The sequence below is a fragment of the Sphaeramia orbicularis genome, chromosome 21, assembly GCF_902148855.1.
Source record: "Sphaeramia orbicularis chromosome 21, fSphaOr1.1, whole genome shotgun sequence".
In the NCBI taxonomy this organism is placed as follows: Eukaryota; Metazoa; Chordata; class Actinopteri; order Kurtiformes; family Apogonidae; genus Sphaeramia; species Sphaeramia orbicularis.
Window position 1 is genome coordinate 21016090 of NC_043977.1, and position 22982 is coordinate 21039071.

General features: G+C 38.0%; 3 protein-coding genes across 3 annotated transcripts; 1 reads left to right on the forward strand and 2 right to left on the reverse strand.

The window, feature by feature from the left end:
- The first annotated feature begins 3552 nt into the window (after positions 1-3552).
- On the forward strand, positions 3553-13205 carry galnt5 (polypeptide N-acetylgalactosaminyltransferase 5). Its single transcript, XM_030124265.1, has 10 exons — positions 3553-5322; positions 5405-5571; positions 6513-6632; positions 8042-8177; positions 9038-9157; positions 9271-9388; positions 9482-9811; positions 10094-10174; positions 10940-11092; positions 12361-13205. The coding sequence occupies exons 1-10, from the start codon at positions 4226-4228 to the stop codon at positions 12499-12501; spliced, it is 2463 nt and encodes an 820-aa protein (XP_029980125.1). The 5' UTR covers positions 3553-4225; the 3' UTR covers positions 12502-13205.
- An 876-nt stretch (positions 13206-14081) lies between these two features.
- Positions 14082-15649, reverse strand: ermn (ermin). Its single transcript, XM_030124268.1, has 2 exons — positions 14913-15649; positions 14082-14753 (listed from the first exon to the last, which is right to left on the reverse strand). The coding sequence occupies exons 1-2, from the start codon at positions 15454-15456 to the stop codon at positions 14380-14382; spliced, it is 918 nt and encodes a 305-aa protein (XP_029980128.1). The 5' UTR covers positions 15457-15649; the 3' UTR covers positions 14082-14379.
- A 1102-nt stretch (positions 15650-16751) lies between these two features.
- cytip (cytohesin 1 interacting protein) lies at positions 16752-21967 on the reverse strand. Its single transcript, XM_030124267.1, has 8 exons — positions 21337-21967; positions 20950-20993; positions 20649-20703; positions 19863-19965; positions 19587-19680; positions 18570-18636; positions 18232-18298; positions 16752-18000 (listed from the first exon to the last, which is right to left on the reverse strand). Exons 1-8 carry the CDS (start codon positions 21502-21504, stop codon positions 17522-17524), a joined length of 1077 nt encoding a protein of 358 aa, XP_029980127.1. The 5' UTR covers positions 21505-21967; the 3' UTR covers positions 16752-17521.
- Between the last annotated feature and the right edge of the window lie 1015 nt (positions 21968-22982).

Sequence of the window (22982 nt, forward strand, 5' to 3'; positions counted from 1 at the left end):
GTCAAAACAGGCTGTACATTCACTAATTCTAATCATAATTAATTAAATGGCTAACAAATTACATACATCATAGTTAGTACAGTGGGGAAACTACCGCAGGAAGTGTTATGAAACAAATTAGCTTTAACAATGAAAGAAAATTACATCACATAACTAAATATTACTCGTTTCCGCAAGCCATATTTCTTAATGAATTCTCTAATTAATTTAATTCACACAATGTGCATAATTTGGAGCTGAAAATGTCAGTGGGTCAGACTTAACCATATTGTTGCTGGCTGTCTATTTCAACGAGTGCCATATTAGCACAACATGACCTCTATGTAAATTACACAGACCAACTGTTGTAATTTTAATTCCAGGGTCTAATTAGCATGTTCTAAAGATATCATACAAGTACATTTAGCTCATTTTACACATGCCACCGCCAGTTTAACATTTCCATTTGCCTCAATTCTGTGTAATCCCTTTGATGAGAAACGTTATGACAGCTTAAGTTACACGTGTCAGATATGACAAAAAGTTATTATTTTTTCATGCTGCCTGTATTAAGTGCTGAACTTTCTTGTCAGGGTGATTCTCATAACTCTCAAAACTCAAGAGCACTGGAGCATTACCGACGCTGTGAGGGAGCTCATTCATTACACACTTACTGTACATGTAAATTACAGCAGTACTTCTAATAGAGATGGACATTTGAGCAACTACTGATTTTCTAACACTCATCCCAGTTACTCACTCTAAGGTCAACGGGCTACAAATTCAATGAAAATGAGTGAGACTGATTAGTAAAAAATAACATGTACTTCAGTATTGCTCAGTTAAAATTGAAGAACCTTTTATGTTAAGATGAGTTTTTAGGTTGAAAAGCTTGGGGTGGTGAAATTGCTAGTGCAAGAAATATTTCTATACAATAAACAAACTATTAGAATGATGTTGCGGTGGATTATTGTTAGATTTTATTTTGGTCATTTATTCATTTTGTGTGTAAAATATCATATAGAAAAAACATGAATATGTAAAATATCCATTTAAGCTGAACAGAAGTCAAGTCTTTAAATTGATTGAAATAGGTCCAACAAACCAAACCAAACAAAAATATATATCCCTAATGTTTTAGAAATGACTTAAACGATTAATCAATCAAATTAGTGCTGCTTTTCTGTTAATTCTTCAACTGATTAATCAGATAACAGGGTCAGCTCTTCTGTGTATACATTGTAAGAGGACTACAGACATGTGAACCTATTGTATCACCTCAGGTAATGCCACTATGGGTAGGATTCTGAATAATAATACATTGTTTATTGACTCTCACGCTCCCCTCTCTCTTACTGTGTTTTTCCAAACCTAATGTCCATCAGTTTAGAGATAATACAATTAAATTTACCAAATGATGCCTTCATGACTGTGAATGCAGAAATCAGTGAATAAATGAATAAATTGACCAGTGGATAGAACATATAAGCTAACACATGCATTGCAGGGCTTGGGGGCTATCCTGAGGCCAATCATTTAGCTAACACACTAATGAAAGCGTGTGTAGTGTGGCTAAGGGCAGCCACCATGGGAGGTACCACTCCCCTCCCTCCTCATGTTGGGGACTGTTAATAGGCTGGATGGAGTCAATGGGACTCCCAGGAGAGGCCTGCTGATGAAGAGGAAAACCTGCCGTCACCTTCACTAATCACTACCAAATGGAGGCAGTAATGCAGGTTTTGCAGATGTGAACTTCCATGTATGTGTATGTTGTGTTGTAAAATATGTAAGAATATTTAATCTAATGATGATCTCTTTTTAGGGTGGATATGTAAAGCAAACATTAATATAAAAACTGCACAGTTTCAGGTTTTGGTTATTTCAAAATGACAGACATGTCTTTTGTGGACTTTTAAAGAAACAAAATGTCAAAAACAAATATAATTGTATGAAAATGATGATGAACAGATCTATCCATCTATCTATCAATGTATCTATCTATCTACAGTGCAAAAATTTTACTGCTGCACCTTCATCAATGAGAGAATTTGCTGCTTTTACATAGAGGGTAAAATACCTAATATGCAACGTGATATCATGGCTTTGCGTCAATATACACGCCACTTTTGATGGTAAATCGGCGTGCTATCTGTACGACATTATAAGCTTTTCGCGTGTATATTTACGCTGCACATATATTGATGCCGCCCCCCCACAGGCACTGAACCACCACGGCTCCAACCTGTCCAACCGTATTATAGATCTAGTTTTATACTTTTGATCAGGTCATTTCCTTATAATTTTTGATAATTCAAGAAACACTGACCAACCTTTTTTAACCATCTCATTATTACTGTTACAAAAAATTACAATCTTTGTGGAGCAATTTACAATAATATTTTGTTTCAATCTGTTGATGTTCATCTTCAGCTATACTTACCTAAACTTAAACTGATGTTTATGGTATAAAACAGTAAACATATTTGGTTTCAGTTTTGCTGTGATAAGGGGTTTATTTATTGCTTTTGACCAACAATACTCCTAGTAGGGTATAATCAGTTAATGCAGTGGTTCCCAACCTTTTTTGGCTCGTGACCCCATTTTAACATCACAAATTTCTGGTGACCCCAGAACAGAGACTTTTTTTTTTTTTTGCTAAAATTAATTTGTTTTTGATCATGTAATAGTTTGCTATACTATGTTGCAAATACATGTTAATTTTAGACGACATTCAGTCTACATAATGTATATTATTATGGACGGAGGCAGAAAAGCCAGGTGTAGATTACTGCACAAAGGTAGAATTTTATTTTCCTTGGTCAGGATATGTACAGTCAGTCCAGCTTGGATTTACAAGACTGACAATTAATACTGAACAAACGATAACTTAAACTATGAATTATGAAAGAGCTGCAGCATCTTAAACTGACCACAATGAACATTTGAAAGATAAACAGTGCCACAATGCTTCAGTTTCAGTTTCACAGTTTGTCATGTCTTTTATGTATTGGGATTGTCTCTCTCAACTCTCCATATATTTTTATTAGTACGTTTTTCTATTTTTTTTTTTTTTATCAATTACTAGAAATTTCAGGCGACCCCATTTGAATTCCAGGCGACCCTGACCCCAAGGTTGAAAAACACTGAGTTAATGTTACTCACAGCTCATTTTTTATGGAAGATTATACAAGTCCCTGTATAATTATAAGTATCTGGTAATAGTTCTATCCCAGTTATACAGATAATTAAGACTGAAGAAAACAAGTCTAAGCTAGATGTCTGATGACCACAGATACACCCTTTAAATGTAGAAAACCAGGTTATACTACTTTCAGGGTGTGTAAAGCCTGTTTCATACATACATACCAATGTCTTTCACAGTGCTGACAGATCTGATATTATGACGTCTGAGCACTAAGACTACAGTAAACAATTAAAACAAAGCTTTTATTTGCCAACTTCCAGTCTGATGCTGATACCAGAGGTGGTTAGTAGGTGTGCTCTTTGTTAATGTAAATGTTAACGCTAATGACAGTTAGCTAACACACAACTTCCGGTTTGCACCAAAGTAGCTAAAGTAAACTAGCTAGCTAAAGCTTACATTAATCATTCGTTATGAGTTTGTGTTCAGTTTTAAGCCTTAAATAGTACTTGGCAGAGGTACTTTAAACCAAATATCTTCGTGTTTATTTAATGAAACGTTGGAGCTCCAATTTTAACGCTTTACTTTAGTCGCAAACTGTTTATTTCCTGTACGGTTGTTGCTAATTGTAGCTAGCTTACCTGTAGTTCCGTGTAGGCCGGGACTTATCTAACAAATCTGCCCAATCACAGCTGACCGAGTGGAAGTGGGTAAGCTATACGTCCCCATACAACAACGAATGTCAGTCCAAGTTGTGTGGCGTGGAGATCGAGCGAGTAAAGTTTTGTGGAGTAAAGTATAACTTGGCTAGTTTTTACGAGCTAAACATAACACCACGCGGCGACAGGAAGTGATCGGATCGATACGGTATGGAAAAATAACTTTACATTGTACGTTTGCGTGGGTTCATATGTGTCAGAACCGGCTGTGACACAAGACTGACTACCGCAAATGCTATAAGTAATGTTTCTAGCATGCCACGCAGGCAGGTATCATACTCAAAGATAAGAAAAGTTAGCCAACAAGTCACAAGTCGGTCACGCACAATGATACTTTGACATCACGGGTGGGTAAACGTGGATTTCCTTAGTGAAAAATCGGAAAATGATGATGAAGGTTAGGAGATACTTAAGGGGGAGTGGAAGGGTGCTGGCATTCGTGTTCATTGCTTCTGTCATTTGGCTTCTGTTTGACATGGCTGCACTGCGAATTTCAATAAACGATGCGAACAGTCAGCTGTTAAAGGAGAGGGTGATCAGAGAAAGAGAGATTTACAAGCAGAAATCCAAGGTGTCAGAGCTGATGAAAGGGGGCTTTAAACACCCGGTGCAAAAGGTCGATCTGGGGGTCACTCCAGCCGAGAAAGGGGCTCTCGATTCGGACATCAAGGTGGCACAAGTGTACAGACATGGAGGGAGGAAGCAAGGAGACAAACCACGAAGGATGCAACAAGGAGACACTCTGCTCAATAAATCTGTTATATCCAAAGATAATGATGGAGCTGACCCTTATCATGTCAAATCTGAAGAACATAATGATACACCAGCCAAAAAACCAGTCAACTTGGATCTGAATGGAGACTCAAAAAATAGTAAAATGCTGAATGTATCCAAAAAAGTGACATTACCTCCAGTGGTGTCTAATATAACCAAAGTGCCACCTGGTGTTCGGGAAAATCAAAAAGCACCAGTACCAACCTCAGAGAAGAAAAAGGACGTGGTGCCGAATGATCTAAACAAAAAGGACGTTAAAACAAATGAGAAAGTCAAGGAACGGCTTTCCAAGATTGGAGAACAAGTGGAGGCACATTCTGTTAAAACTACGTCTAATACTCCTGGGAAGGATGTAAAAGGGAATGAGGTAAAGGTTAAAAAAGAGGACAAACCGGTCAAGACTGTGGGTAAAAGTGATCTGGATGCACAGAAGGAACTCCTGAAACCCACAATCAGCCTCCAAGCCAAAGAGCACTCCAAAGGAGACTTAACTGCTGCTAAAAAAACAGGTGTCCACAAAGTGCTTTCTCTGGATATGACTCACTCTCCCAGAGATGCCAAAGCTGTGGGGCAGTTTGGTCAGGCGGTAATTGTCGGCAGCGAAGAGGATGCAGAGGTGAAGAAGAGATGGAATGAAGGACACTTTAATGTCTACCTGAGTGACAAGATCCCAGTAGATCGTGCCATCCCAGACACCAGGCCTGAATCGTGAGTGTTCCTCCATACATAACCCCCTGAAATGGCAATGATTTTAGTTTTCTAATTTTATTTTTTTGGGCTGTGTTTTAAGGTGTCAACAGAGCCTGGTTCACGATGACTTGCCATCCACCAGTGTGATTTTCTGCTTTGTGGATGAAGTGTGGTCCACACTCCTCCGCTCTGTTCACAGTGTTCTCAACAGATCGCCACCACACCTCCTTAAAGAAATCATTCTGGTGGATGATTTCAGCACCAAAGGTAATGAAGCTATGAATGCCCCGCAGTTAGAGCATCTAACCTTGAAAGGATCTATATGGGATGATAGTTAATGACTTACAAGAGGGAATCTCCCAGTTGGTTTGCAGTGCACAGTATTATAAAAAGACATGTAGGCTGTCCAGAATGACCTACAGCTGGGGTGTCAGACTCATTTTAGTTCAGGGGCCACAAGCAGCCCAATATGGGCTCAAGTGGGCCAGACCAGTAAATAATAACACAGAAAAAGAAAATGACATAATGAAAAAGTTTACATCTACAAAGTATCCTAATGTGAATAACAAGAACAACACGAACAACCTGAAATTCCTTAAGAAAAATAATCACAATTTTAAGAATATTATGTCTCAGTTTATCATTTACACATGTGCATTACAGCATACAGATTACAGTGGATCTACAAAAACACAAAATAGTTAGTAACAGGTATAATACTGTTAAGACTGCACCTCTCGTAAGACATTTCATGTTCATATTTGTTCCGGTTATTCACATGTTTTTGTGAAAGTATAGTTTGTAAATCTAAACATTTTTCACACTAAAATAAGGAGAAAAATGTGGAGTTGTAATTATTTATAGGTTATTATGATAGTATTTTACTGATTTGACTGATCTGAAGTTGAATCTGGCTATATGTACCCTTGATTGTTAATATCTTCAGTGTAATTTTTGCATTTCACAAATTCATCCCACGGGTTGGATCAGACTCTTTTGCGGGCTGGTTTTGGTCCACGGGCTGTATGTTTGACACCCCTGACCTACAGTGTAGTCATACATCACAAGTACCAAACAGTTACATCTTTAGGCTGTTTTGTGCGTCCAACAGGCATACTGAAAAGTTGTCTGATGTCTGTTGTAATACAACCACATACATTTACGGATCCATGCATATACTGGTTTACTACTCAGTTTTTCTCTGGCAGACTATCTGAAGGAGCAGCTGGATGTTTATATGGCCCAGTTTCCAAAAGTGCGAATCATTCGTCTGAAGGAGCGTCAGGGCCTGATCAGGGCAAGGCTGGCTGGAGCGGCAGCTGCCAAAGGTAGGCTATGATGAAAAATTCTGTGATAAACATATTGAAGTATAAAAACACAAAGGAAGAGGAGGGAGAGACTTTTGTACCATGCACAGGAAAAAAAAGAATTTCATGGTTCATTGAGTGATGAGGCCTGTGTCTGTAGCTTAAATATAGAATGATTTTATGCCAGGGTGTGGTGATATGGAGACAAAAAACCACACAATCACAATATTTATGGTGTATAATTTAATGATGCTGCCAGTTGGAAGAGTATCCTGCTAATCCCTGAACCACAAAGACAGAAAGCTTAGCTAAACTTTACAATATTATCATTGGATGCATTTTCATACTGTCAGTGTAATGACACATGTAGGCCTACGAAGAAAAGAAAAAAGAAAACAATTCCATTTTAAGCCATGTTCTTACCCATTTCATTATAGATTTCTGAATGCATGTGGTGTCTTTGAATGTGACCTCAAGTCTCTCAGCATTGACAGTTTTCACTTACAAATCAACAGAGATTTCAGAGTTTGAGTCCATGTTCCTGATTATGTATCAAAAACAGACTGAGGCCATCAAAACAAAAATGTAACCACACTACACAGTGTCCACAGTGAAGGATCTTCTGTTGATTATATTTACAATGTGATATCTGAGCAAACATTTCACAGAATCAGCCTTCAAATGTGACACAAATGTTCACTTGAACTCGAGGATGAAATGACATTTTTTGGTGGTTTAAGGTCATTTTCACTGTGACTTCATTTCTATCTACTCTTATAAGTACAGCATATCAGTAATGTCTGTAGGAGACATTTTGGCCGTAACTGCTAGTAACTAAGAGGACTGCATAAAAGGATTATGCTGTAAGGATAAAACATCTGACTGGACCTGAAATTTGGAATTGCTTGGTTCAGACATTTACCGACCAGGGTGCTGAACTGAGATTTACTAACTAAACAGAAAATCTCCCTGCAGGTGGAACTTTGCAGGTGTTGCCTTTATTTCTTCTGTATGGTACATGCTTAGATTTATCTTCAACATAAAAACTCATCAAAATACTGTTTTAATTATTGTGATACATTTTATTGCCCACCCCGGATCTATTTGACTTCTGTATCCTCGCTGTGGTTGTGAGTTATTTTATTATTTTACCCCTGATGTAATCATATTTTAGAATTGTGCTCAAGTTCAACAAAACACTTGAAATGTGGTTGTGTTTTTGCACTTGTAATGAGCTATTCAGAACTCTGACTGTAACATGTTTACAACACATACAGAACCTGTTTCTGTTCCTCAGGATCTGCAGATTGTTTGCATACATGAACCACAGCCTGTCAAAGAAGTCTTTGATAAGCGTTATAGGTGCCACACTGTTGTGTGCACATGTGTCTATTTGTTCAATGGTACCAGGATGTTTGGTGTTTTCACAGGTGAAGTTCTGACTTTTCTCGACTCCCACATTGAGTGTAATGTGGGCTGGCTGGAGCCGCTATTAGAACGAATCTACCAGGATCGCAGGAAAGTGCCCTGTCCAGTTATTGAAGTCATTAGTGATAAAGACATGAGGTATGTGCCATATTTAAGCAACTTGAGGCCATACATAGGACAAATTAAAGCTTCAGTGGGTAGTATTTTTGTCATAACTGGGTCAAAATCCAATCATATCTTCTGAACGTATTGTACTTAAAATATTTTTTTTATAAAAAAAAAACAAGACTTTTGCACCTCCTCCTGGCTCTGGTCTCAGACTTTAGAACTAGATTTATCCTGTGATTGATTTCTCAGAGAGTGGGGACAGAAAAAAGCATGACTGACAGTTGTAAAGACCAGTCATTGTCGAAACTCCATCCCATACCTGTCCTGTTTTAGCCTCACTTTTCCATAGTGGCATGAAATAGCCTTGCATCATCCATCTTTCAGTCTGCTACAGAAGGATGGTGTGCATTTTTTTTTATTTTTTTGATACTCACATTTTTATTGAAGTTTTTCACATTTTAACAAATGTATATTCAAATTATGTATTCCATTGTAGAGTTAGAGAAATAGAACAGATATGTTAGTAAAAAAAAAACAAAAACCCAGAAGAAATAACAGTCATGGTTACCGATATCTTTCATACAAAATAAGCATCATTCGCTGTGTCCATTTCTCCCACTTAGTCACAGAGACACTTTCTCTCATTCTAAGCTGAAGGGTTATTTTCTCCATGGTGTAAACTTCTCTTATGATCCCAAGCCACTGAGTTGTAATGTGTGGTTCAGCCTTGCAAGGATGGTGTGTTTTTTAACACCTGGTGCCCCCCCCCCCCTTTATTTCTGCCTACTGAAGCTTTTTTTTTTTTTTTTGGTACATTTTTACTGTTTCATTCACCAAAATTTCAGCCCATTTTAATGTGTATTCATTTCTTTCTGGGGCTTTCTTTCCAGTTATGTGTTGGTTGATAACTTCCAAAGAGGTGTTTTCAAATGGCCTCTGGTGTTTGGGTGGAATGCTTTATCTGAGGAGTATATTAAGAAAAATAACATGACCATCACAGATCCCATCAGGTAACTAAATACACTCATTTTTGCATTAACAGAAAACACATGTCTTCTTTAGCCTGTGTGTGTTTTCTGCTTCTTGGTTTGGTCTTTTGTATTTATTCATGTGTCTGTTGCAGATGTCCTGTTATGGCAGGGGGGCTCTTCTCTATAGAAAAGAAGTATTTCTATGAACTTGGTGCCTATGACCCAGGCCTGGATGTGTGGGGCGGAGAGAATATGGAAATTTCCTTTAAGGTACATTCTTTACATTGTCTTCATAGTGATATTTGTGTTATTATATGTTTGAGAGAGTATGAATACTAATATTTTCTTTCCTGCTGCATTCAGATCTGGATGTGTGGAGGTGAAATCGAGATCATCCCCTGTTCTCGAGTGGGCCACATTTTCAGAGGCCAGAATCCCTACAAGTTCCCTAAAGACAGGCAGAAAACGGTGGAGCGTAACCTGGCCAGAGTGGCAGAGGTTTGGCTGGATGAGTACAAGGAGGTTTTCTACGGCCACGGCTACCACCACCTGCTGGATAAAAACGTCATTAACATCGGCAACCTCACTGAGCAGATCGAGCTGAGGAAAAGGCTAAAATGCAAGAGCTTCAAGTGGTACCTGGAGAACGTGTATCCTGATATTGATGCCCCCTTAGTCAAAGCTGAAGGCCTGGTATGTGAACGTTCTGCATGCTGTTCTTTCTGGCAGCTGGTAGTTGTCATATGGACTAGGTTTATACCAACATAAAAAATACAAGCTTGTAAAAGTGCTGTTAAACTGGATCACACACATTAAAGCCTTTTTGACTGTGCTTTGTAAGGATTTATTAGGGGGAAAATAAGAAACAGCAAGGGTCATTTCCTTCTGCAGCTTATAAATTGGTAACAAAATCCTTGCAGCGGAGTTGTCAACTTGTGAAAACCTTCATTTATTTTTCTTTTTTTTTTCTTGCAGGTTTTCAATCATGGCTTAAGAAAATGTCTCAGTCTCAAGAAAGGATCTCTGTTCTTTGAAACATGTGACCTCAATCAGCAGGTAGGCTTTATTTCTATTTAAGTATTATATGACAATAAAGAAAAATACTGTATATTTTAGAAGCAAGGCAGCATTGTCCTTTTTCTTAAGTTGTGGTATTGGTGCCAATCACAGGTTTTTTAACCCTGTTTCAAGTTAATGGGATGAGACGGTTCAGAACTATAAAACCATGGACAAATTTTGTAAAATAGTTAAACCACAGTGTTATGTCATTGGAGTGTGCAATAACTGAAGTGCCTTTTGAAGGTATGTGTGTTTTCTACATATTTAGATTTGTTTTTAGCTCTTTTAGAAGCATTAAGTACTTTTTTGTTAGTTTTTATGAGAATGTTTCTTTTTAATGATGTATTTCATTTTTATTTGTACCAATAGTATTGCATACAATATTATACATGTACAATGATGATAAAGACAGTCTGATTTGCAGAATAGAAGTAGTATCTGGGAAGGCAAATTCTCATCTCTTCTCATTCCACTGATAATTTTAGCTCTAAATCAAACCTGGTATTCAATAAACATGCACATAGTTTGTTATGCATTTTTGGCCTTATGACAGACACAACACAAAAGTCCATGAGCAGATTTAGTACAGTCAAGACCCACGCCACGATAAACAAGACTGGAGTCCAAGACAAGACCAGGGTTTTCTAAATGTAGCCTTGTTGGATTCCAAGCAGCCCCACTGAGCTGTCCTTCAAAATGTTTTCGTTTTCACAGAGTGTAATTAGACGTTTGGTCAGTCATCTCTGTCTTTGTGTTGTTCAGAGTCAGCACTTTAATTACACCTGGATGAAGCTCGTTCGCCACCAGCAGACGTGTATTGCTCCCCAGGGCAAAGACAACAGCGTTGCTTTATTATTATGTGACAACGCCAAACCTGAACTGCGCTGGTTCCACAAATCTTCCAATTCAGCTCTGGTAGGTCAACTTTGGGTGTGTCGTTTGCTTTGTTTACCACATCTGTCTTTCCATAACTCTGACATTCCAAAATTCCTAGCCTTTAAAACACAACTTGAAATCCCCCAAGAAGCAAGTTTTACATTCAGATTGATGCTTTTGTTCCCACAGGGTTCCCACGGGGTCTTAAAAAGTCTTAAAAGTCTTGAATTTACAAATCTGCGTTTAATACATTCAAAAAGTCTTTAAAAGGTGTTAAATTTGATATGGTAGGTCTTAAACTTGTTGGCTGTATTGTGTTTAAATGTGTCAAATGTCCAAACTGCAAAGAAAGTGACAATAGTCTTCTTAGTTCCACTTGTTCCAACTCGACAATTTATACTGAAATTAGGAACCAGTAATTGCTACCTTTGCAGCCCCTGGTGAGAAATGACTCAGAACGGTGAGAATCAAGGCATTGGAGTAAATACTTTTTCCTAAATTCTAGGAGTCATGAATTTTTGCCATTATGGCCATGAAATAGGCATTAAATTCTGTTCTAACCAGTCTTAAAAAAGTCTTAAATTTAGCTTGTAGGAATTCCTAAGGACCCCAAGTTTTTTTTTTGTTTTTTTTTTTTTGCTGGGACTGCTACCTGGAGATGTATTAGTGTTAGATGTATTGGAATATTTCAACTTGTTTTGTACCTTACACTTCTATTTCAGCACATTACAGTTATTTTTCAGCCCATTACAATTATTATTCAGTTTCTACTCAGATCTTTTATACTTCTAAATTATAGTGTGCAGTGTATAGTGTTTGCTCTTATGTTATATTTCTCTTTACTCATGTTTGCTATGGTATTATATTGTTATTGAATGTGTTTCATGCTGCTGCTACACTGTAATTTCCCAGTTTGGGATAAATAAAGTACATCTATCTATCTATCTATCTATTAGAATTCTTATAATTGCTTCCAAAAAGGCCATTACAAGGAACTGGCTGGAAACGGATGCACCACGTGAGGATCAGTGGCTAGCTATAATAGAGGAAATCTACTCTATGGAAAGACTGACTTATTACTTACGGCTCCAGGAACATATCTCCATAAAGCACTGGAGAAAATGGCTGGACTGTAAACAAAACCATGCATAATTACTGCTGTCTGTCATTTAAATATCTTGTGTTCAACCAGTGACCCCTAGTTTCTGTATTGTGTTGTCTGTTAATAAAAGAAATCAAAATAAAGTATAGATAAAATAAAATGTAGTTTGTAGGAACCCTGTATTAATTCTTCTTTCTTTGCGAAGGCGGAGCACTTCATAGCGAACCTCGTTTCCCACGACATGTGTCTGGAGGCGGGACCCAAAGGTGACACTCTTCTCCTGAGCCCATGCACAAAGAACAATGCCTTCCAGAAGTGGCAGTTCACACATTACTACACTCAGTGATGAAAGTGAAAAATTTAAAGTAGTAGAGCCCTTCAGCGAGCCCACTCTTCAATACGAGGTGTGGTCCGGCTTTGGATGCGGGAAATGCTTTGGTGACAGTACTGCGGTGGTAAAGCTGTGAGTGTTGTAAGGCTGAGATGAGGGTGGGGATGTGCAATGTACATGATGTCCTTTTTTTAATCTAATGTGATCATGGCAAAGAAAGGAACAAGACCAGGACCAGGTTCCAGGTTTAGTCGTACAACATATCATTTCGCTACCAAAGATCGAATATGAATAGTGCCTCTTACATTTGAAGTGAAAAACGTTTTATTGTGTGCTGGGACTGAATAATGAGTTGATTTGCATGTTACATTGAAAATTTCTGCTTGTATGAGACTTTTACATATTTACAGTGATGCATCTAGATTTCTAGATGGCACTTACTTCATGTTTCTCATTTTGATGAAGCACTCAGATTAATGGTTGCTTCCGTTCTTTAAATGCTGCATTATATTGGTTTGGGTTTCAGGTTGTTGATGTTATTTTTTTGTAAAAACTGTCTCCATGTATGAGTTTCTTTTTGTCACTAGGGGGAAGTATTGTTTCAAAACACTCTGTAAATCTGTGCTGTTATTTAATGAGTATCTGAACTGTTGTCAAATTGATACCAAATCATTTTCTTAAGAAAATAGAAATAAAATGCAGAAGATTTTCGGCATGAATGTTTATTATTCTCACTTATCCACAAATGGTTATTGGGCATTAATGCAAAGCCAGTCACTTATAAGTACTTATCCTACTTACTGTCTGCAATCCAGAGGTTAAGACGGATCTCTAATACCAACCAGCATCTTGGTTATAATAGTTAGTAAGATTATAAAGGACTGAGCTTCTTACTTATTTAATCTCAAGTACCTGGCTTACATAACAAGGTATTCCCATCTGGAAATCAGCAAGTGGAAGAACATACCTAACATTCCTGGATATGAGATAACTTAAGCATTCTTTGTCAGTCATGCCATAGAGAACAGATAAACAGAAATTTGAGAGTCTGACACGTACAGTTGTACTCATAAATTTACATACTCTAGCAGAATTTGTGATTCTTTGGCCATTTTTCAGAGAATATGATTGATAATACAAAAAAGTTTTCTTTCACTCATGGCTAGTGGTTGGGTGAAGCCATTTATTATTAAACAAATGTGTTTGCTCTTTTTAGATCATACTGACTACAGAAACTATCCAAATGACCCTGATTAAAAGTAGACACCCTAGTTCTTAATCCTCTGTATTTGCCCCTTTAACATCAATGACAGCTTGAAGTCTTTTGTGGTTCTGTTAACAATTAAATAACAGTCTAATAACAATAACAAGCAATTGATTTACACTAAAACATGTTACTGCAGATCAGGTTTATCAAGAACAGTACAGTTACAGTAATGGTCTGAAATGCAGTGCATTGAAGCTTGAAGTCTTTTGTGGTAGTTGTGGATGAGGCTTTTACTTTGTCAGATGGTAAAGCTGCCCATTCTTCTTGGCAAAACACCTTCAGTTCCTTTAAGATTTTGGGTTTTCTACCATGAACTGCATGTTTCAGACCTCCCCAAAGTGGCTCAATGATATTTCGGTCATCAGACTGAGATGAACACTCCTTCATCTTCACTTTTTTCTGCTGTAGCCAATGACAGGTCGGCTTGTCCTTGTGTTTCGGGTCATTGTCATGTTGGAACATCCAAGAACGTCCCATGTGCATTCTGTCAGGGTATGTAAACTTATGAGCACAACGGTATGTTAGGATTTGTGAATTCTGAGCAATTTCCTATATTACTTCTTTTTTCTTTTTGTGTTTGTGAAGCTGTTATAATTTAACACCAAAAAAAAGCACAAACAATCCTTTCACAAATTCATCGTCATGTACTCAAACACCTCTATCTTCTGGCGGGTGTTGCCTCTGCGGATCTTGCGGTAGGACACGGTGCTGTACTTGGACGAGTCAAGGTGGTTGAAGGATGTCTGGTGGCTGGCTTTCTTGCGTGGAGGCAGGGTGGAGCAGCCTGGACCGGAGTCGTGATTGAGCCCCCGGGGAGCGTGGGAGCTGCAGCCCTGCTCTGGCTGCCAATCCACCTCAAGCTGCTTGTCATCTGATATGTGGAGCTCAGCACTAGACATCTGTTTTGGCGTCGTTGCATCCTCGGTAAACTTTTCCTCATTAGTTACATCAAAGCGTTCAGGGTTTGCAGTTTGGGCTTCTACTGATTCTTTCACTTCAGCTGAAAGAAAAGGAATACAAAGCTTTAAATAACACAAGGAAAATTGAAGATGTATGTGTTTTAATCACTGATTTATTGGTGATAAATATATGAAAGAGGCTATTTTGCATTTGGAATATAATGTCATTCTTACACTTGCATAATAGTTTGTTTTCTTACCTTTCTCTGTAGGTTTGTTGTGTTCAGGCTTCATGTCCACAGGTGTGTTGTTAAGGTCACAGGTTTCCACTGTCCCCTCTATGTTTGCATGTGGATTTGCAGTTTCTAAATGATCCACAGGCTCAGTCACATCTATCTGAGGTGCCTTGTGTTCCTCCTCTTGGTTATTCACAATGTCCTGATGCGTCGTTTCCTTCTCCACCTCAGTATCTGCATCATCTTCTGTTATCTCGTCTCCTCCTCCCAGATCGTCTTCCCTCTGAGGGGCCAGTGTTTCATCCGCCTCACTGTTAACAAGCCTCCTGTGCTCATTAAACTCACATGGTTTGTTGTCTCTTATGTCCTGATGAGCTGCATCGTCATCACTGTAGAACACAGAGTCATCCCCCTCCTCCATCGACCACACGTCTCTTTCCTCGGGCCCTTCGAGGTTCTGGAGGGCCCGAAGCGTGATCCCACCGATGATCTCCAGCACCTGACACGCCAGCGCATCCTCATTGAGATTTGGAACGTTTGGAGTCGTGCTCTTCTCCATCTTCTCCATCCAATATCTCAAAGTTCTCTGTTGGCCTCAGCTGCTTTTGTCAGATCCTTTCCAGAATTAGGTGAAGAACCTGTGACTTTGCATTGTCGTGATTGAACAAAACTCATTACCTTACATTGTCAAACAGAAAAGAGAGAATCTGTTCTGCCTTTCAATCAGCTGTGCAAGACCAAGCTCTCTAGTGTGCACTACCATGTACTTCTGTACAAACTGCACCGCTGAAGAACAGGGGTTTTGTTAGGGGTCCAACAAAGGCCCTTTGTGATTCTGGCATCTGCATATGGACTGAATGCACTTATTCTTTAATCTTTACTTGGTGACCATGTTCTGTACCGATCCGAGTCTGGATTAACATTCTCCAACAGGTTTTCTTTACTGTAGCACACAGTCCTGTTATGTCTTAAGTTTAAAGTGCATACAGATCCTTAGATCTTAAGTAAGGCTGATGTAACATTTTGCAAACTGAGATTATTGTTGGCACTTTACACAGCAGTACTGTGGTTACATGCACAACTTCATTTTCTTCAAGTTTATTTATGATAAATACTGACACGAAAAAGAGATCAAAGTGCCATCACTTTGCATGTAAAAATGAAGACTTTTTTAAAATTCATTTTGTTCTGCTGTTTTAAAATAAAGAACATTAGATAATTTCATGATCATTCAAGCACTACAAATGAAGCTCCCTCATGTAGCAGGAAACTAAAGAAGTGAGTCTTATGGCAGGAAATGTGTGGGGGGTCTAGTCTTGGTTCATTTTAGAAGAATGGTTTCACACTGTTGTGCTTGCATTAGAAAATATGCCTCAGTTTTTGAGAAAATTGTGAGGGTTTTTTTGTTTGTTTGTTTTTTTACAAATTATTATTATTATTATTTTATTATTTATTTTGCACACAACAACAAATCAAACATTAGGACAAGCAAAGAAACAGATTGTGCAGGTGAGATCAGAAAACCCCCTGGAATTTATAAAATTAATCTCACCTCATTACAACATTAACATAAACAAAGATGATAAAAATAAAAATAGACTAAGTACAACAAAAATATAAACAAATAAAAGAAAAAGAGTATGTGTAAATGTGTGTAAGGGTGGGAGAGTGTATGTATGAGGAGTATTTAAATTAGTTTAATCAGATAACATTAAATTAGATTAGATAGAACTGACCCTTTGGGCAGAGCCCTCAGGAAATTCAACAGATGTCTTTGGTTTTTAGTGGCTACTAATATCACAGACTGAAACTGTGGCTTTAACGTGCGCATGTGTATCTGTACCTGTATTTGCATCTATTATTCAAAGAAAATTCTAGTGGGTTTGTTAAATTGAACAAATATATGTAAGAAGCTCTTGGATTTAGATCATACTTGATAAATTTGATTCTGCAAAATATTTAAATCATGACTCAAAAACCTTTAAAGTTCACAGAGTTTCTATTTTATTTGTCACTGAAAGTACAGCACACATTTCTGTACATTCACAATTTACAAACAGCAGTTTCAGTGCGTCTGAGCATTGAAACTAAGATGCATGTCCTGAAAAATGAAAGAGTTTACTAGTGCCTCTCATACCCACATCCTGTTTTTAGCTGAGCAGCTATCTATACAGTGTAGCGCTTTGGTTTTGGTTTTGAGCACCTGAATGTGATGTAAGTGCTGCTCAATTACTGATCTGGCCTAAAATGTCAGAAATGTTTGTCACATACTGTACATATTAGATCACAGTGTGTGATCACACTTAAAGGGCTACAGTACAGCTTTTATGATTAATGCTAAATACACAATGATTAATAATAGCACAGGAGGAAGTCAGTTTTCAATTCAAGCTACAGGATAACAACATACATTGTAAGCACACATTGAGTCAAGCAGGTCAAGCATTTGTTCCCAGTAGAGTAATGCTTTTGTGCAATTGCAAAGTCTGTATAGTGAGGCAAGCTCACACTGAAGGGTATTAATGTGTGTATACTTTGTTCTTAACCAGTCACTGGTTCCTCAGTGTCCATCCTTTATGCATTCACCTAAATGTGACAAATGAAGGTATATGCTTTATGACTGTGTCTGTCTGTCACTGAGTAGTCGTTCCTGTCTCCTCTTCTTCAACTGATCTCTGAAGTCCAGGAATTAACTTGAAGATGTGTTTACGGACGCTGGCTCTCCTGCCTTTCCTGGGCAAGGTACCAAACAAGGACGAGATCCTGGTTTCGTCCCAGCTCGGGGACAGTGAGCTGCTGCTTCCTGCCAGGCTGGAGCTGCTGGAGCGGCTGAGGGCTTGATGATGATGATGATGATGGTGGTGGCTGGAGGAGGAAAATCTTCTGTCTTGTGAGGTGAAATCTCTAGTGAAGAAGCAGCCGTCTTCTGTGGTGCTGGCTGCACTTAAGGGGCTGGGTGAGTTCAGATCGTCAAACACACTGATCTGGTCACTGTCGTCTGTCATCACACTCCTGTAGCTGCTGCTACTAGAAAACCGACGGCCACAGTGGCCTGATGGGGAACTCAGAGCTGAGTCTGTCGAGGGGTGGAGGCTGCAGTTATTGGTGTTACCTGAAAACATAATGAAGCTCCTTTCAGTAAAAGTTGCTGTTGCTAAGAAGTTTGAAACAGGAAATCCGTCAGCAGCTTTTAAGTGTATTTCTCAGGGGAACTCCTTCATATTCTGTAATTTATCTGAAGTTTACACTTCAGTTCGCGTGATGAAGTGTGTAACATCAGCAATACGACTATGATTGTGAGAAAGGAAGTGCTGTGGTCTGGCAGCTGGGCCAACTCTCTTACCTCGCAGTAGCCGATTTTCCTGTAATGTAAGTGTTTGCAGCTCCATCAGTTTCTCACGTAGTGATTGCTGTATGGGCGAAAAGAAGAGAAAAAAAACAGTTTTATTTAGGGTAACTCTCTTCATTCACATAAAGACTGCAAAGACAGCATCTAAAACGAGGCTGCACCTTTCATCTGTGGTGTAAGATTAGGTCATTTAATAATATTAGTCGGTTTATCCTTTAATCAGACCGGGGTGGGTTTGTGTGGTTTAACAGCAGTTGTTTTAAGGATGTTTATTATAACCACAAAGGTGCACTATGTCAACAACAGACATGGGCTGAGTAAAAGAGACACACCTTAAGCAAGTTCATCTTCTTTTCCAACTCTATCTGCTTCACTGCTGTCCCACATACAGTCTCCATCCTGGAATCACAAACACATGATCACATTTACTTTGACCACAAAGTACTCTGCTTTATTATGCATGGAGTGTACTTCATTATTTATCTTCTTTTTTTTTCTCTATTTAACATACCTACATACTGTATTTAAGTCCACATTTCAGGTTCTTCTACTATACTTAAGTTTTTCTTTGAGACAGTTTTAGTCACTTTCACATTTTTCATCTACTTCATAACTATATGTGAGATGATGTTGTATGTTTGTGATTAACTGAAACATGTGATTGAGAAAATTCTTCATCCCTGTTACTTAAAAAACAGCTGAGCTACAGGTAAATAGTTCTAAGAGGACAGTAACATTACAAACATATAGGCACCACCACTTTAACTGCTGCTGTTGCTGCATACAGTGACATTTTTTACATATTAAAAATGTATATGATTTTATTTTATTTATTTATCTTTTTTTTTTTTTTTTAATATAATTTTTGCATAGTTTTGCATATTTTATGCCAAAACTACTTACTGTTTACTTATTCTATTTTAGATTTTATTCTTATCTTCTTATGCTACAAACCGAGACTTGGGTAACTACATTTCGTTCTATCATGTATCATTGATCAAGTGACAAGAAAACTGAGTCTGAGTCTGATATGAGGCATTTATGTAGGTTAAATTATCAACAGCAAATCAAGTTCTTAAAATGAGCTTAAACATGAACATGTACAGTAGTAAAATACAACATACGCATTAATGCAGGAGTAAAATGAATATAAAAACACCAGATATATTAGTAAAACATTGACAGAGACAATGACTACTTTTCTCATTTCACACTTTCAGTACATTTTTCTGATACTTCTTGTTGTAGTGGAGTATTTTCATATTACTTAAGTAAAAGATGTGAGTACTTCATTCAACACTGGTTCTACAGCTGTAACAGTAAAATAAGTTATTATTCAGTTCACTCACTTTAGACTGTTGGTGGATTGTCTTATCAGTTCAATGATGTGCTGATGGGATGATCCTTCGATGCTGACGCCGTTGATAGTGACTATTATATCCCCTACGGTAAATGAGGATGCAAGAAACAGGAACTTTTTTACAAGAGTACAACAGAAATTTGCATTACTTCACTGTGTGTGGGTGTGTTGGAGCCGTATATGTAGTGTTTACAAGAATTTATGTATCTGTACATCGGAAAGGTCAGATGAGGTGCGATAGGTGTGTCAGATAGAGGAGGTTCACCTGCGGTTAGGCCTGCACTCTCTGCAGAACTGTCCTCCTGCACCTTGCACACAAACGTGCACATTTCCACATCTGCGCTGTTCTTCAGTTGCAGTCCATATGTCTGCAAAAGGAGACATCACTGTCATAAGAACTGGGAAAACAATACTTAGAAAAAATAAACAATGCCAGAGATAAAAAAAAGAACATGACTATTGACAAAAGATGGTCAGATACTTTAGTTTAACGCATAAAGACCCAGAGCTACTTTTGTGTCAGTTCCCAAATTAATTTTTCTTCCTATTTAACCTTTCTTAAGCGATATATCCAGATTTATCATAATCTAATACTCTTCATTTTGCATTTTTTTCAGTTAAAATCAGGTATTTTCCTTATTCGTCATGCACTTTAATCATCACACTGAGATTCCATTTGAGAGTTATCATACCAAAAACAGAGAAAACTTGAGAAAAAGTGACTTTTTCACAAAAATATATCATTAACTGAACTAAAAACAAGTGTTTCCATCCACTGTCATTGATCAAATCTATGGGTTTTACTGGTGAATCAATGCTGTAGAAGATGACAGCGTTTCCACCTTCACTACAGAGCCTCTGAACGTCCAAATGGGTTATATCTGATGACCATGAAAAGATGACAAACTGTATTTTACAGCAATTATTTACATGTATTGATAGGATTAGGGGCTCTAAAGTTATTAAACATTTTAGATCAGTAGATGCTTTTGGTCACTGGTGTATATTTGGGTCTTTATGGGTTAAATATATGCACAATTATGAGGCTCACCTGAATTTCGAAGCCAAATGTTTCATTGTCCTGCTTCTCTAACACAATTGTGGTCCTGTGCAAAAGAAAACAACAGCATTCTCAGCACTTAATTCGGTTTCAGTAAAAAAGCATTGATAAAATAAGAGAAGATGAAACTTTATTGATCACACAATGAGGAAATTCACTGGTTAAGGCAGGAGCAGGGTAAATTGCAGGGCATGGCGCATAAAGAGAAAAAAATGCAATGATAATTTTTGTGCAGACTATTAAAGGAAGTTTCTACTTGTAATAATCACACACACAGTACTGATATATTTACCTTTGCGGGTCAGAGTAATTAACCAGTGAGTTGGACCGTTTGGGCTGTAAAGAGAAAAAAAATGCAGTTCCTCTGTAAATAGTACAGCTATTTAGAGTCTTAAATATATGAGGAAATGTCAATCTCACAGTGTTACATAAGTCAAAAGATTAAAATAGTTAAAAAGCTTTTGCATACTGCTGATGCATTTGTGGTTACCAAGTAAATCACTGTGGTTAACTACTGAACTGTTTCACGGAAGTTTTATGAGCTTTGAATTATAATAAAACATATCAGCTTTTATATATTGTTGTATTTTTATTTACATTCAGTAGTATCCAACCTAGATTGCATGTGTGTTTGTTTTCTAAAGTCCTTCATCATATCACACATAAGTTATTGTCTCACCTTGCACACTCTGGGTACTGTTCCTGTGTTCTGTCGGTGTCGATCACTGCTTCCTCTCAGTGAACGGCGGTACCACAGAGAACTTTTCTTCCTCAGAGTATTATCCAGGTTGTTATTCTCTTGGCTGCCCTGGCGTTGAAGTCCATTGAAATTCATGGTGGACTGCATGGTAGAGTAGTCCTCAAAGCACCATCATATCCTGCTGCTGCTGCTGCTGCTGCTGCTGCTGTGGAGTGATTGTGTGGCCCTGCCCTGCTGTGCAGCCAACAGCAAAATGTGTCAGAGCGGAAATCCACGTCATGTGACGACTGTGGTGGACCTGCATCTGCAGACCACAGCCTCACTTACCAACTTTCCTGTTCACCTCTTGTAACTTTTCTTTTTGTTTCTTGAGAATGGCTGCTTTGAAAGGGAAATGATTGAAGATGTGTAAGCTTTTTCTTAGTTCCCCCCTTTCAAATATCCCCTTTTTCTTCTTTGCAGTCTTTGCAATTCGATTTATGGTCTGTCAGAAATCAGTAATGCATGAGGAACTGCCGCCTCACACCTTTACCAGCACCTGCTTCCAGCCTCTCAGTACCTCAATGGGCTAAGCTTCAGTCTGAGCCCGAGTCCTGTGTTCTGCCAAGCAGGGAGACTTGTCTTATGAGAGCAGACAAAAGGCTGATTTAGCTCGGGGCCAGTGTCACGCTCCCCAAACAGACAGCATGGGTCATTGGGCCGAAGGCATCAGACATGGTTGGATCAAAAGGAAAATCAGACACACAGGCCAGTGGTCAGATGAACAATAGCTGACGTATTAAAGTAAAACCACCACCACCACACCCAAGCTTTTCAAAAGTACACTCTTTAATCTGCGCAAATGGAATATCATCTTTCACAATATCCGAAAGCTGCATTCATATAGACTCTGAATGGACAAAGAATTAATAAAGCAATAATACAGATATACCATGTATGTATGTACACTATGAAGTCAGCTGAAAGGCCCTTTAAGTTTCAGATTTCTGCTCAGCAATCCCCTCTGGCCCACTGACCCCGAGCAGCGCCATTGGCCAACCAACCACGAGACTGTCTGGAACACACATTATAATTCCACATTCACATTTTTGTATTATAAGCACAGAATTTTTTGTTCTTTTCATTGTGAGCAGCACAAAAAAGGAAGAAACAGAATGGCCTATGAATCTAATCTAATCAATAATACAGTTGCCTTGTTATTAGTGCTGCTCCACTTTTTTTATTGTCTTTTATGCGCTTCTTATTTTACTTTACAATGCAAACTTTTATATATAGTGTATATTCTTGTATTGGTGTTAATTTGGATTTTATGTGAGCTACTGGGCACCTTGTATTGTATTATGTTCTATTCTATTCTATTCTATTCTATTCTATTCTATTCTATTCTATTCTATTCTATTCTATCCAACCTATTCCATTCTATTCTATTCTATTCTATTCTATCCTATCCTATCATATCCAACCTATTCTATTCTATTCTATTCTATTCTATTCTATTCTATTCTATTCTATTCTATCATATCCAACCTATTCTATCTATTCTATTGTATTATGTTTATGTTTATGTTTATGCATTTGGCAGACGCTTTTTTCCAAAGCGACTTACAGTGGAAAACCAATTAAAT

Bases quoted from the DNA above. Each gene is read 5' to 3' on its own strand.
- galnt5 (XM_030124265.1), top strand. From the start codon at position 4,226: ATGATGATGAAGGTTAGGAGATACTTAAGGGGGAGTGGAAGGGTGCTG. The intron at 10,175-10,939 runs GTAGGCTTTATT...TGTGTTGTTCAG, and splicing joins CATGTGACCTCAATCAGCAG to AGTCAGCACTTTAATTACAC. The intron at 11,093-12,360 runs GTAGGTCAACTT...TTCTTTGCGAAG, and splicing joins AATCTTCCAATTCAGCTCTG to GCGGAGCACTTCATAGCGAA.
- ermn (XM_030124268.1), bottom strand. From the start codon at position 15,456: ATGGAGAAGATGGAGAAGAGCACGACTCCAAACGTTCCAAATCTCAAT. The intron at 14,754-14,912 runs GTAAGAAAACAA...CTTTTCTTTCAG, and splicing joins CAACAAACCTACAGAGAAAG to CTGAAGTGAAAGAATCAGTA.
- cytip (XM_030124267.1), bottom strand. From the start codon at position 21,504: ATGCAGTCCACCATGAATTTCAATGGACTTCAACGCCAGGGCAGCCAA. The intron at 19,966-20,648 runs GTGAGCCTCATA...CTCCTTTTGCAG, and splicing joins CATTTGGCTTCGAAATTCAG to ACATATGGACTGCAACTGAA. The intron at 19,681-19,862 runs GTGAACCTCCTC...CATTTACCGTAG, and splicing joins GAGTGCAGGCCTAACCGCAG to GGGATATAATAGTCACTATC.